Genomic DNA, 12,804 nt, shown 5'->3' with positions numbered 1-12,804 from the left:
TAGGCCCCACGTCAATTACAGAAGGAGGGCCTAGGGTTGAAGCAGCAGATCCTCTCAAGTATCTTTAAGGGTCAGCCTTTCCTGGGAGGCAGTCAAACATAAAATTAAGGAATAATTTCAGAATTTAGTATATAAAAGAAATGTCTTGATGGGATAGCATCTAAAATATGGAGCCCTGTAGATTGGAATGTTTCTCAACTGGAAAAAATATTGGTTGAGTATTCCTTCTGAAGGTAGTTGCTATAGGAGCATATTTACTGAATTTTGGAGGGTTTTTTTTTCAGGGGGTGGGTGGGAAGGTCTCAGACCTCTTTGATAAGCTAATAAAAGCCAGATCTCTTTCTCCAGAAAAATGCAAATGTAAAATTTTAGATTCTAAGTTAGGAATCACTGTTGTAGGAAACAAAGGAATAACTTATGAATTTATGAAAGAATAAAATATTTATGAGGTATGTTTAAAAATATATTGAAGGGTCTTAAATATTTCAGTACTATATTATTGAATTCAGTTCCTCAACTCTTATTTCAAGAAATGTCACTAAACACATATATGTGGAACCTAGAAAAATGGTACAGATGAACCGGTTTGCAGGGCAGAAATCGAGACACAGATGTAGAGAACAAACATATGGCCACCAAGGGGGGAAACCCGCCAGGGGTGGGGGTGGGGGTGTGATGAATTGGGCGATTGGGATTGACATGTATACACTGATGTATATAAAATTGATGACTAAATAAGGACCTGCTGTATAGAAAAAGATAAAATAGAAAAATTTAAAAAAAAGTGTCACTAAACCTCTAGTCTCTATTAATTGTATCTCCCATACCCTGTTGGTTGAAAGACACCAGGACAGATGCCGCTTCAGGTGGTGTCATTCTTTGCTTCAGCGAGCCAAAGTAGCAATAGTGGAAGGGGCCTTTGAACCATTCCCTCACTCACGCCCTGGTGTTATACCTCCTTTATACTACAGATCTCAAAGATGGCCAAACTTCTTCTTGCTACTTCATTACTTGATATACAGTAAGTGGCAGAGTGAACCTTATATTTTGAATATATATTTAATAATAGTGTCAATATAGTGCTTTTTCTGGAGACTACTGTTAAAGAACTCAAGGAGTTACTACACATGGACCCTTTTTTTTTTTTTAACCTATCTTTAAACCTCTTGAGTGCTTAGCCTAATTATAAACTTGTAATTTGCCTAGGGGATGGCATTCCTACTGTATTTGTGGCAGTGGCAGGCAGAAGCAATGGTTTAGGACCAGTGATGTCTGGTAACACAGCATATCCAGTTATCAGCTGTCCTCCCCTCACTCCAGACTGGGGAGCTCAGGATGTGTGGTCTTCTCTTCGATTACCCAGTGGTAAGATAATTGAATTTTTAAAAAACGTTTATTAAAAAGTTTCAACTATGCACTGTAATAGAGAGAATAACATTATGAAATCTCACATACCCATTACCCAGCTTCAGAAATTAACATCTTGTTGCATCTATAGCCCTCTCCTGCTGGATTATTTAAAGCAGATCTGAGAAATTATGGCATTTTATACTTCAATATTTACGTATGTCTTTCTAAATGATAAAGACTCTAGTTTTAAAATCATAATGATACCATATTCACACCTAAGGAAAATTAATGGTAATTTCTTAAAATCTACTTTCCAACTAGTGTTCATTTTTCCAGTTGTCTCATTTGTTTTTACAGTTTATTCAAATTAAGATCCAACATAGCCCTTATATTGCATTTAGTTGATATATCTCTAAAGTCTCTTTTTTAGTTGTTCTGTTTTTGTTTTTTGGGGGGTTTTTTTGCGGTACGCGGGCCTCTTACTGTTGTGGCCTCTCCCGTTGCGGAGCACAGGCTCCGGACGCGCAGGCTCAGTGGCCATGGCTCACGGGCCCAGCCGCTCCGCGGCATGTGGGATCCTTCCGGACCGGGGCACAAAGCCATGTCCCCTGCATCGGCAGGCGGACTCCCAACCACTGCGCCACCAGGGAAGCCCTAAAGTCTCTTTTAATCTTCTTTTTTTTTCTTCCTCTTTCATTTCTCCTATAGAATTTTCCGCATTCTGGACTTAGCTGATTACATTCCTGGGTGTTGTTTAACATGCTCTTCCATCCCCTATTTTCTGTAAAGTGGTGGTAAAATCTGTAGTTAGATCAAGTTCATATTTGGTTTTGGGTTTTGTTTTTTTCCCCACCCAAGAATACATCATTCATGGTATTTTGTTGTTTGTTTTGTTTTGTTTTTTGTAAATGTGATTGTTACTTCTGTAGAGGAAATAAAATATTTAAAACTTAGGTATTAGAATAATTAAAACCAAGGAAGTTTCATCAGTTGGCTGGCTGAGCAGGATCTCATAAAATAACAATATTGTTGTGTGCTCATCATGGTCCAAGATAATGATCTGATCTATAAGGCCTGAGTGGCAGTACTGTTTCAGTAAGAGTCGATTTGCTTATCACTTAATATACCTCATATTTTTCTCACAGTCGTGTAAGTGTAAATCCGCTCTTGATACGTGTTAAGTAAGTGTGCCCTCTGACATGTTCCCATATGGACTGGCTTCTCTCTAGGCCTGCTGCACTGCTCGTCTTAGGAACTCTCTCTACAGCATCCTGAACATTCATTTTGCCTTTCTCTAGTCTTGGATCTCCTGTTTCCTAGGTCCCATATCTTTACCTTCTTGGTTTACTTTTTGTTGGAGAGCATTCTAGTGAACTTTCTGAGGAAAGGGTACAGAAGATAAACTTTTTGAGACCTTGTATACCTAAAACGTTTTTATTGCAGCTCAGTCTGATTTGATAATTTAGGAATAGAATTCGAGGTTGAAAACTATTTTCTGTCAGAATTTTTTCTTTTTTAAATTTATTTATTTTATTTATTTTTGGCTGCATTGGGTCTTTGTTGCTGCTTGTAGGCTTTCTCTAGTTGCAGTGAGCAGGGACTACTCTTCGTTGCAGTGTGCGGGCTTCTCATTGCGGTGGCTTCTCTTGTTGCGGAGCTTGGGCTGTAGGCGTGCGGGCTTCAGTAGTTGTGGTGGGCAGGCTCAGTAGTTGTGGCTTGCAGGCTTTAGAGCGCAGGCTCAGTAGTTGTGGTGCATGAGCTTAGTTGCTCCGTGGCATGTGGGATCTTCCCGGACCAGGGCTCGAACCTGTGTTCCCTGCATTGGCAGGCAGGAACCACTGTGCTATCAGGGAAGCCCTGTCAGAATTTTGAGGTTATTACTCTGCTGTCTTCTAGCTTCCAGAGTTATTGAGAACTCCAGGGCCCTTCCACCATTCTGGTTCTAGGTCATTTATGAATTTTGTTTCTTTCTGGAAACTTCTTGGATCTTTTATCAATCCATTATTCTTAAATTTCACGAAGATGCGTCTTGGTGAGTCTGTTTTCTTCCTGGGCTTGTAGTGGGCTCTTTTAATCTGGAACTTTGATTCTTTAGTCCTGGGAAATTTTCTTAAATTACTTAATAATTTCCTTCCGCCTCCATTTTCTTCTTTCATTTTTGGATTTACTTTTCACTGCCTTGATTTCTATTTTGTTTTCTTATTCTTTCTTTTTTTAATATTTATTTTATTTTTGTCTGTGCTGGGTCTTAGTTGTGGCATGCAGACTTCGTAGTTGCAGCACGCAGGAACTTCATTGTGACATGTGGACTCTAGTTGCAGCATGCATGTGGGATCTAGTTCCCCAACCAGAAATCGAACCTGGGCCCCCTGCATTGGGAGCATGGAGTCTTACCCACTGCACCACCAGGGAAGTCCCTGTTTTCTTATTCTTATTGCCATACTTTCTGGAAGATCTCTTCAACTTTACATTTCAACCCATCTTTTACATTTCAACCCATCTATTGAGCTTTTCATTTTGAATGTGGTATTTTGAATTTCTTAACAGCTCTTTTTTGTTCTCTGGTCTCCCCCTACCACCTCCCCAAACATCCTTTTCTTGTTTAATCTTTGCAATAACCTCCTTTATCTCTCTGAGCTTATTATTGTTCCTTTCATATTAGTTTCTTTCCATAGCTGTTTGCTAATAAGCCTTGGCTGTTTTCTCTTGTTTAAGAATGGCACTGTAAAAACCAATTGGAGGGAGTTCCCTGGTGGTCCAGTGGCTAAGACTTCACGCTCCCAATGCAGGGGGCACGGGTTCCATCCCTGGTCAGGGAACTAGATCCCACATGCATGCCGCAACTAAAAGATCCCACATCCTGCAATGAAGATCCTGTGTGCTGTAACTAAGACCTGGTACAGCCAAATAAATAAATATAATTTTTTTTAAGTGTCATAAAAAACCAATTGGAAGCTCTGCAAGTGGGTAGGGCTTGTCAAAAGTGGCCTCCACTGTGAGTGATCTTGTAGGGTCATTCTTTGAATAACCCCTCACATCAGTGTCTTTGATCTTTTCTCATGTGTTGGCCAGAATTACCCAGAGAACATTTTTAGTCTCGGTCTCCTGCCTGAGTTTGTTAACATGTGCAAACTTAATCCCATGTTTTCACTGTGGCATTCCTTACTTCACCTGTGCCCGGTTGGCACAGAAGTCTGGACTAAAGTCTGTTTAGTCTCCAGAAGAATTTAAAACTCTGCCATGGTACAGAAGGGGCCATTGTTCAGGTACATAGAGTGGGGAGGAGGATCTGATGGCCTTACTTCTTCTTGACTTTCACTCAGTCGTCTTCTTTTTAGCCCCATTTTCAACCTGATTCCTCCCCTAAAAGGTATCTGGTGTCACCAGTTCCTCAACCTTTGAGTGGGTTCTGTAATGTCAGGCTGCTTCTCATCTTTCCCTGCTTCTAGTTAGGATTAAATTTTCTTGGTCTGCTAAGTTAGTTAGTACTCCCTTTGCCAAAATGTTATTGCTGTTATCTCTTTGTTTGTGTATGTTTATTTTCTTTATTCCCTTTACTGTTGTTTTTATAGGTTTCAGAGATACATACATCTTGTGACTAATCTATCTTTAGCTAGACTGATCTGATTATATCAACTTCCCAAGTTAAAAATCTATAACTATAGATGAAACTATACCCAAATTTATGCCAGAGGAATAGTATAGATATTATTATCCATGGAGCTTAGAAAAAGGAATTTTGAGCAAATATGTGGCAGTTTTTACCTAGTAATATCCAGGGAGAGACAGAACCTAGAATATTTTTAGATTCTGATCATTAGAATTGGGGAGAATCTTTTGAGGAGTGTTTTCACAGTGGCCTGTGTAAGATCCTGAAAACTTCGTTCCTCTTGCTCTTATGGCATGCTCACCAGGTAACTTAATTTTTTGCTAATTAGGTTTTCTTGACATCAGAAAGTGAGTCATGGGCAGTAGGCACAGGTACTTCAGTTGTTAGAGTGGAATGCTCTACCTAGTTTATTACTACTACTACTACTACTACTAATGGTTGACATTCATTGAGTATTTACTATGTGTCAGGCACTGCTCCAAGCACTTTATCTGTATTAACTCACTGAATCCTCACATAAGGTAGCTACTAGTTATCATCCCCATGTTCCAGAAAAGGACACTAAAATTAATTTGGCTGATGTTGGTTATGTAGTAAGTAGCAGAGCTGTGTAAATTGATTTATTAATACAAATTAAATCTTGTGATTTATATTTTAGTCTGTTCTTATTGGGGAGAGTGAGAGTCAAAGAGCCTGATGAATTCCAAGAGTATTTAGGGAAATTGGATCTTTTGGATCTATAACCTATTTAGTCCTTGACTCTAATGACACAGATGTAATAGTACCACCTCAAGAAACTGCCTGAGCAAACCTGTGGTCCCCGAGGAAGTTACTTTCTAGTCTACTGTCTTTTAGATCTTATTACTATTGAATTTATTTATAATATTTCTTAAAATTATTTTATGGATTTGACTTTTCCACTGCTTAAAAATGTTAGAATAATTCAAGTGCAAAAACAAAAGGAATAACTAGAAAATTACCAAAATAATTAACATACCTCAGGTTTGTCTAAGAACAGATGATTCTACCTCATTCCTTGTTTTATTTCTATTGCGTTTCACCAGGGATTTAAAGGTATAATGTATGTGAAAAGAACTTTGAAAAAAGGTAAATTTCTTTGCAAGTGGATTCAGTGAGAAGAGTGATAGTTGTATATAAAATATCTGTTCCTGGCTGATAAATATTACTTATCATCTTATAATCACTTTATCACTCTAAAGAGTAAAGATGGAAACTCCTTCTACAGATCTTACTTCAGACAATGATAATATTGTAGCTGTATTGTCTGTGGCTAGCAGGGCTTCTGAGAGTATAAAATAGTGGGTAAGTGGTATTTTCATTATTAATTTACAGCTCAATTTTCTGTCTTTTCTTTTATGAATAGGTCTTGGCTGTTCAACCATACTTTCTCCAGAAGGATCAGCTCAGTTTGCTGCTCAGATATTTGGATTAAACAACCATTTGATTTGGGCCAAACTGCGAGCAAGTGTATTGAACACCTGGATTTCCTTGAAGCAGGCTGACAAGAAAATCAGAGAGGGCAATTTATAAGAAAGAACATCATTGCATTGTTTAGGAGAAAAACTATAAATTTCTAGTTTAGCTGCAGAAAAAAGAAATCAAGCAAGATGAAAAGATTTTAAATCAATCAGAGAAAACAAAATTTAAAAGTGAATGAATGCCTCTCTAGATTCATGAATTAGTAGAATAAATGTACATATTTATTAGTATTTCTTTATAAGTAGTGAAATTAGTATACATTTAAAATTAATCTCTTACCCACATATGGTCAGTTAGGTAGGCAGTATAATTATATTTCTTAAATGATAATAATGTTCTATTATAGAGCTCTAAAGTTACTACTTCCTACATCTGAGTCTGTAAGTTTTAGAAACTTAAAATGGTTGTACCTTAGGGTGGTTAAGAGCAATATAGTCCTCTTTCACATTATGATCTTTACAAAACTCTAGGGCATGGTTTTTTATTTGCAGTCAGTATGTCAGAAAATGATGTTGTATTTATCTCTAGCTATAGCTAGAGATGATGTTTGGGTTTGATATTGCCTTTTTTAAGAAAAGCTGAGATTGACTCTGGGGGTAAGAAAGACATGAATTAAGGTGAAGGGGCACTGTGGAAACCATGGAGAGACTTCTGAGAACTTCTCTGTTAAGTGTCAGGGCAATTTCCCATGGAAAAGAAGTAGAGTCACCTTTGCCATTGCAAATGAGTTAGTAAATCTTACTTGGCTCTGTAGGTCATAAAATTCTTTTAATTCTGATAACACATATTTTAGCCAGACTAACAATCCCCAACCTACCATCATTTTCAAAAATTGGAATCTCCCAGTTAATACCCATAACTAGTTTCTTTCTTGTAATAGTATTAAGTCTAGTATACCCAGCAAAATGCACTTCTAAAGGAGCAGTTGTTACTGAGAGGTATGATAGTTCATCATGAGTCTATAAACCATATTTGGAAATATCAGTGTTACATTACGCAGCCTTGAGGATTTTATAGATCATGAAACTTTAATCCAGGTGTCTATGAACCCCTTAAGCTTACATGTAAAATTTTATGTATATGTTCACTTCTATGAGAAGGGGGCAATCAATTTTTACCAAAAAGATGTGTCCCCCCCCAAAATGTTAAGAATCTCTGCTATGAAACCTTGACAAATCAAGATGAAATCTTGACACTGGCCTACCCGGTCTATGCTTTTTCACTTCCCTCTCAACTGTTAGCAAGCTGGCATCTCATCACTTCCTTCACCTGATCTCTGTGCGGTATGACTGACCTAACTTCCTTTCTTGGGCTATACACCAAGTTGTTCCAACCTCAATCTTAATCATTCCTCATATTTTACTCTTTCCCTTAAGTATTGATGTTTCCTACTATTGAGTTCATTGTTTACAAATAATGGTAGGATAATTTTAATTCTTTACAGTGAATGTCTGTAGACTTGTATTTTCAGCTGTCCATTTCTGTCTGAATGGTCTAAACTTAACTCATCTTCCACCAAGCCTATATCTGGCTGCACTCACTGTCCCAAATTAATTTTATCCCTGATGTTTTTCTCTGACCTTTCATTTCTAACTCATCACCAGGTCTTGAATTTACCCTGTTTACCCATCCACTGTACATAAACCTCAAGCAAGGGTCAAATTCTGTATTAGCCTGATCTAGGTCTTTTTTTTTTTGTGGTACGCGGACCTCTCACTGTTGTGGCCTCTCCTGTTGCGGAGCACAGGCTCCGGACGCGGAGGCTCAGCGGCCATGGCTCGTGGGCCCAGCCGCTCCGCGGCATGTGGGATCTTCCCGGACCGGGGCACAAACCCGTGTCCCCTGCATCAGCAGGGGGACTCTCAACCACTGCGCCACCAGGGAAGCCCTAGGTCTTCCTTCTTAACCCAACCTTTTTGAGGTTGATTGTCCAAGGACTTACAACAAAAACTCTTAAATAAATTTCTTTTGCAACATAGACTCCTTTGAAAATATGAATGCTGTTGACCCTCTCCCTAGAAAATTGCACAGTATGTTTACTAACAGGTTCCATTTGTTCCTGGGTTCCTTGAAGCCTATCCATAGTCTGTAGGTTAAGAATTGCTGTTGTAACCCATCAAGGGAACTTGCTTTCCTCTTTTTCAGACTGTTGCATATCTGTACGTTTAGTTCTTAGAATGTTCTCATTTGTCATTAAAATCTACTTGTTAAGTTACTAGAGCTTCATCTTCGCTTTCTCCATGAAACTTTCCCTGATAAACCTTCCAGCTACAATGGCTACAAGTACTTTCTCTGTTGGATTGTAAGCTCCCAAAGAGGAGAAAATGTAATTCTACAGTTTATTTCCCTTACATTGTCTTATGCTCTGATGTGCTAATGCCTAGCTGTCTGTTAGAAATGGGGGAATTATAAAAATCATGTACTGCTTTATCTTCTAAAGTTAGATCACAAGAACAATTAAAAAGATTTAATTTTAACATCTTTGAACTTGGGCTTCATAGTCTCTGAATAGTCATTGGCTGCTATTTCAACTCTTCTGTCCCTACCTAGCAAAAGCTCCACCTGTTTCTGTGCAGTACATAAAAATTTCAAACTGATTGAGACTCATAGATAGGACTGGCCTTTATCAATGGTCATTATTAGTTTCTTAATAGAGTACATATAACCCTCAGTAGTATAGTTCATCAATGCTAGAGTAAATACTTGTTTGAAAGTATTTTAACTGTTATAAAAAGTAATTTACACAAACCTACCTGGTTTGCCATCTTTGGGTGTTTATACTTTCTGTGGGCTTATAGTTAAATAGAGGAAGAAAAATTGTGTCCGAATAACGCTGTACTTAAACTTTATATCTTAAAGCCACACTTAGAATTGCTTTAATGCCTCCTGAAATTTAAAACAGAGCAGCCAAATAAAAGGCAAGGATAAGCTCTTGTGTGAAGCTTTATTCATTCATCCATGTGTGAAATACATGTTTTGCCTTATTTTATTCTAGGCCCTAGGAAAGCAACACTGAACAGAGACAAGGCCCTCGCCCTCACAAAATTTACATTTTATTGGGGATAACAAACCATAAAAGATAAATCAGATAGATTCAGGGAAGTATAAGTGCACATGAAGAATAGCCAAGGTGAGAGGACAGTGATGGGGTAAGAGGAAGGTTTTTAAGGAGAGCAGGGCAATGATGTAAAAGAGGAAGCCATGCAAAGATATGGGGAAATAGTTTCCCAGACTAAAAGAACAGAAAGTAAAATAGCTTTGCCTTTTTGAGGACCTGCAAACATGCTAATATTGCTGGAGCTCTGTGAGCAAGGGTAAGAGTGGAAGGAGATATTGATGTAAGCAAAGGCTAGATAACTTAGGGCCTACAGACCACACTGAAGTGTGTCAGGAAAAACCATTGGTAAGTTTGAGCAGGGGCTGACGTGATGTATTCAACAGGTTTTAAAGTATTCTCTGGCTGTTGTGTGGATTAGAGGAGAAGCAAGGAGATTAGTTAAGAAGCTACTGTAGTCCAGTTGAAAGAAGATGTGACCTCCAACAAGTTACTTAAATTTTTTGTGCCTCAATTTCCTCGTGTGTAAAGTGGGACTAATACTACCTACCTCAAGGTGATTGAGAGAGAAATGAGTCAATATATGTAAAGTATATCCTAGCACATGAATGCATTATGTAAAAATCTATTTGGCTGACTGTATAGAATGAGTAGAGTTGATTCCATGAAAATTACCTTGAATTTGATATTCCCTTCAGCTGATTTAATTTCTAAAAACAGGAAAAAAGGGCAGAGTCAGCATAATGTGACTTAAATAAAACATGACAGGCCATAGAACATCCACAATTTCTCCCTGCCATCTTCAGCCCAGCAGTCCTTGGAAAGCCAGTGGAAACGCTTACTTTTAATGGTGCCTTTTGCATTTAACTCCTCACAACCTCAAATACTTGGGGTGGGGTTGTTAACCCAGCACTGTGGTACAGTGAAAATAGCAGTAGAATGGGAATGAAAAGATTTCCTTGGGCACGTTTCTCTTTGAGCTTCAGTAACTCCTTGCACTCTGTCCTCAATCCCTCTTACCTTTCCTTACTTTTCTTCGTAGAATTTATTACCACCAAACATGGTATATATTTGTTTATTGCCTCTCTCTCCCAACTAGAAAATACATTCCATGAGTACACTAGGTTGTCTTTTTGTTGTTAATTGTATCCCAAGCGACTAGTACTGATATAATGCCTGACATTGGCATTTAGAAGGCACTCAATAAATATTTGTGGAATGAATATATGTACAAATTCCCATAGGTATGGCAACATGGAACCATACATAACTAAATATTAGAGGAGTATAACATGCAAGGGGAGTAGACAGTAACAAAAGATCATAAAGGACCTTACATGCTAGGCTTTGTAGTTTGGATTTCATCCTGAGGATAGAAGAGTGACATCAGGTATATGTCACTGTGATAAGCCCCATCACTCTGGGGCTTCCCTGGTGGAGCACTGGCTAAGAATCCACCTGCCAATGCAGGGGACACGGGTTTGATCTCTGGTCCGGGAAAATCCCACATGCTGCGGAGCAACTAAGCCCATGAGCCACAATTGCTGAGCCGGTGTGCCGCAACTACTGAAGCCCATGCGCCTAGAGCCTGTGCTCCGCAACAAGAAAAGTCACTGCAATGAGAAGCCCATGCACCGCAACAAAGAGCAGCCCCCACTCGCTGCAACTAGAGAAAGCCTGTGCACAGCAACAAAGACCCAATGCAGCCTAAAATAAATAAATTTATTTTTTAAAAAAATCACTCTGGTTTGGAAGACTCTTGTTTCAAAAGGGGCAAATTAAATCCATACATTTATATCTTGTTTGCCACAAAACCCCATTAAAAATGACAGAAGAAACAGAAACACAGGAATCACAACAGAGGAATTCTGAGGAAATTTCTAGAAGCTACAAAGTATATGAGATCAGACTGATATAGAAACCAAAACTGTGACTCCTTACATAAAGTCAATATTCTGAAAACAGAGAAATGCACTACTAAGGCAGTGGTTCTTAGCTTTTGGAGGGGGAGAGGGGAGTTAGGAGAAACACCTTTGGAGAATCCAATGGAAGCTACAAAATCTTTCCTCAGAAAAATTCTAATAAAATTTTGCGTATACCAAATGTCTTCCCGAACTCCTTTAAACCCTCTGAAATCCAGGCATAATTAGCTTGAAATACATGACAGTTCCACAGCTAGTAGAAGTCCACAGCCCTTCTCATGATTTTTACTAATTCACAGAGATTATAACCTCCTGAGCTAGAGCTCACTGGATCATTACTGCTGTTTCTGCATTGTACATATTAACCAGACATGAAATGTGCCAGGCACCATAGGATATAGCCATGAGCTGGACATAGTTTCTGCTCACAAGGAACTCACAGATTAAGGGAGAAAGAAGCAAAAACTCACTCAGTTAAAAAGTTGAGTACCAACTATATGCCAGGGAGTGTGCTAGATCCTAGGGATGCTACAGTGAGCAAGGCAAATATAGTCCTTGGCCTCATGGAAATTACAGTACATCTGGAGAGAGACAGGCCTTAAACAATGAGCAGTGCTCAGTAGAGAGCTCCATAAGACAGTGTAATGGGGAACCTTGCAGTGTCTGCAAAGTCAAAGAGGTAACTTTTAACCTGGAACCAGAAGGATACAGAAATATTGAAGGATGAAAAGGAATTAGCTAGTTTGCTGAGAAAGAGAGGAGGGGGGAAGAGGCAGGAACTGGTAGGATCGTGACCAGAAATGAGCCTGCAGTAGGCGTTCAATAAAATGTCCTGTCGTTCTCATCAAGAATACTCGGTAGGTACTCGGTTTGGACAAGCACATCTTGATATTTAAGGTCTTACAAAAACTCTAAATCCCCTATGTCTCTGTGTTACTTGAGTGCTTACTATGACAGGGTGCAGGAAGTATCGTTTATCCCTAGAACAATTATATATTATCCCTATTTTACAGCCGGGAAAACTGGGACTCTGATAACACGTTCACAAGTCAGACATCTAGAGCGTCTGAACCTGGGTATTCTCACACCAAAACACATCACCCTTCCAGCCTTATTGCCAACTGCTCCTGAAATGCAGCCCAAAGGGTAGCCAGGGGGTTTTCACCAAACGTGCTTTGCACTTGGAGATTCTTTTCTTCTTCTTTGCCTTTCCTCATATTCGCTTCTCTGAACTTCACCCAGAACCAACCCCAGGTTTTTCAAGATCCCATTCAAATACCAATTCCTCTATGAAGTATTCCCAGGCAGCAAGAAGCCGTCTCTCTCCCCCTCCCCTTCTCTCCCACTCCTTCAGATGACCCCCTACG

At 39.0% G+C, this 12,804-nt stretch overlaps 1 protein-coding gene across 1 annotated transcript in view; it reads left to right on the top strand.

Annotated features, from left to right (window-relative positions):
- The window catches only part of PAICS (phosphoribosylaminoimidazole carboxylase and phosphoribosylaminoimidazolesuccinocarboxamide synthase), a 53,330-nt gene extending 42,074 nt beyond the window's left edge, over positions 1–11,256 (top strand). Inside the window, exons 15-16 of the mRNA XM_060012473.1 lie at positions 1,207–1,365; positions 6,345–11,256. Coding sequence (XP_059868456.1) covers positions 1,207–1,365; positions 6,345–6,511 — 326 coding nt within the window. The 3' untranslated portion in view covers positions 6,512–11,256. The remainder of the gene's footprint in view (positions 1–1,206; positions 1,366–6,344) is intronic.
- Positions 11,257–12,804: the final 1,548 nt, after the last annotated feature.

This window comes from Delphinus delphis, chromosome 5 (assembly GCF_949987515.2).
Source record: "Delphinus delphis chromosome 5, mDelDel1.2, whole genome shotgun sequence".
In the NCBI taxonomy this organism is placed as follows: domain Eukaryota; kingdom Metazoa; phylum Chordata; class Mammalia; order Artiodactyla; family Delphinidae; genus Delphinus; species Delphinus delphis.
This window is presented reverse-complemented; position numbering and strand designations above follow the sequence as displayed.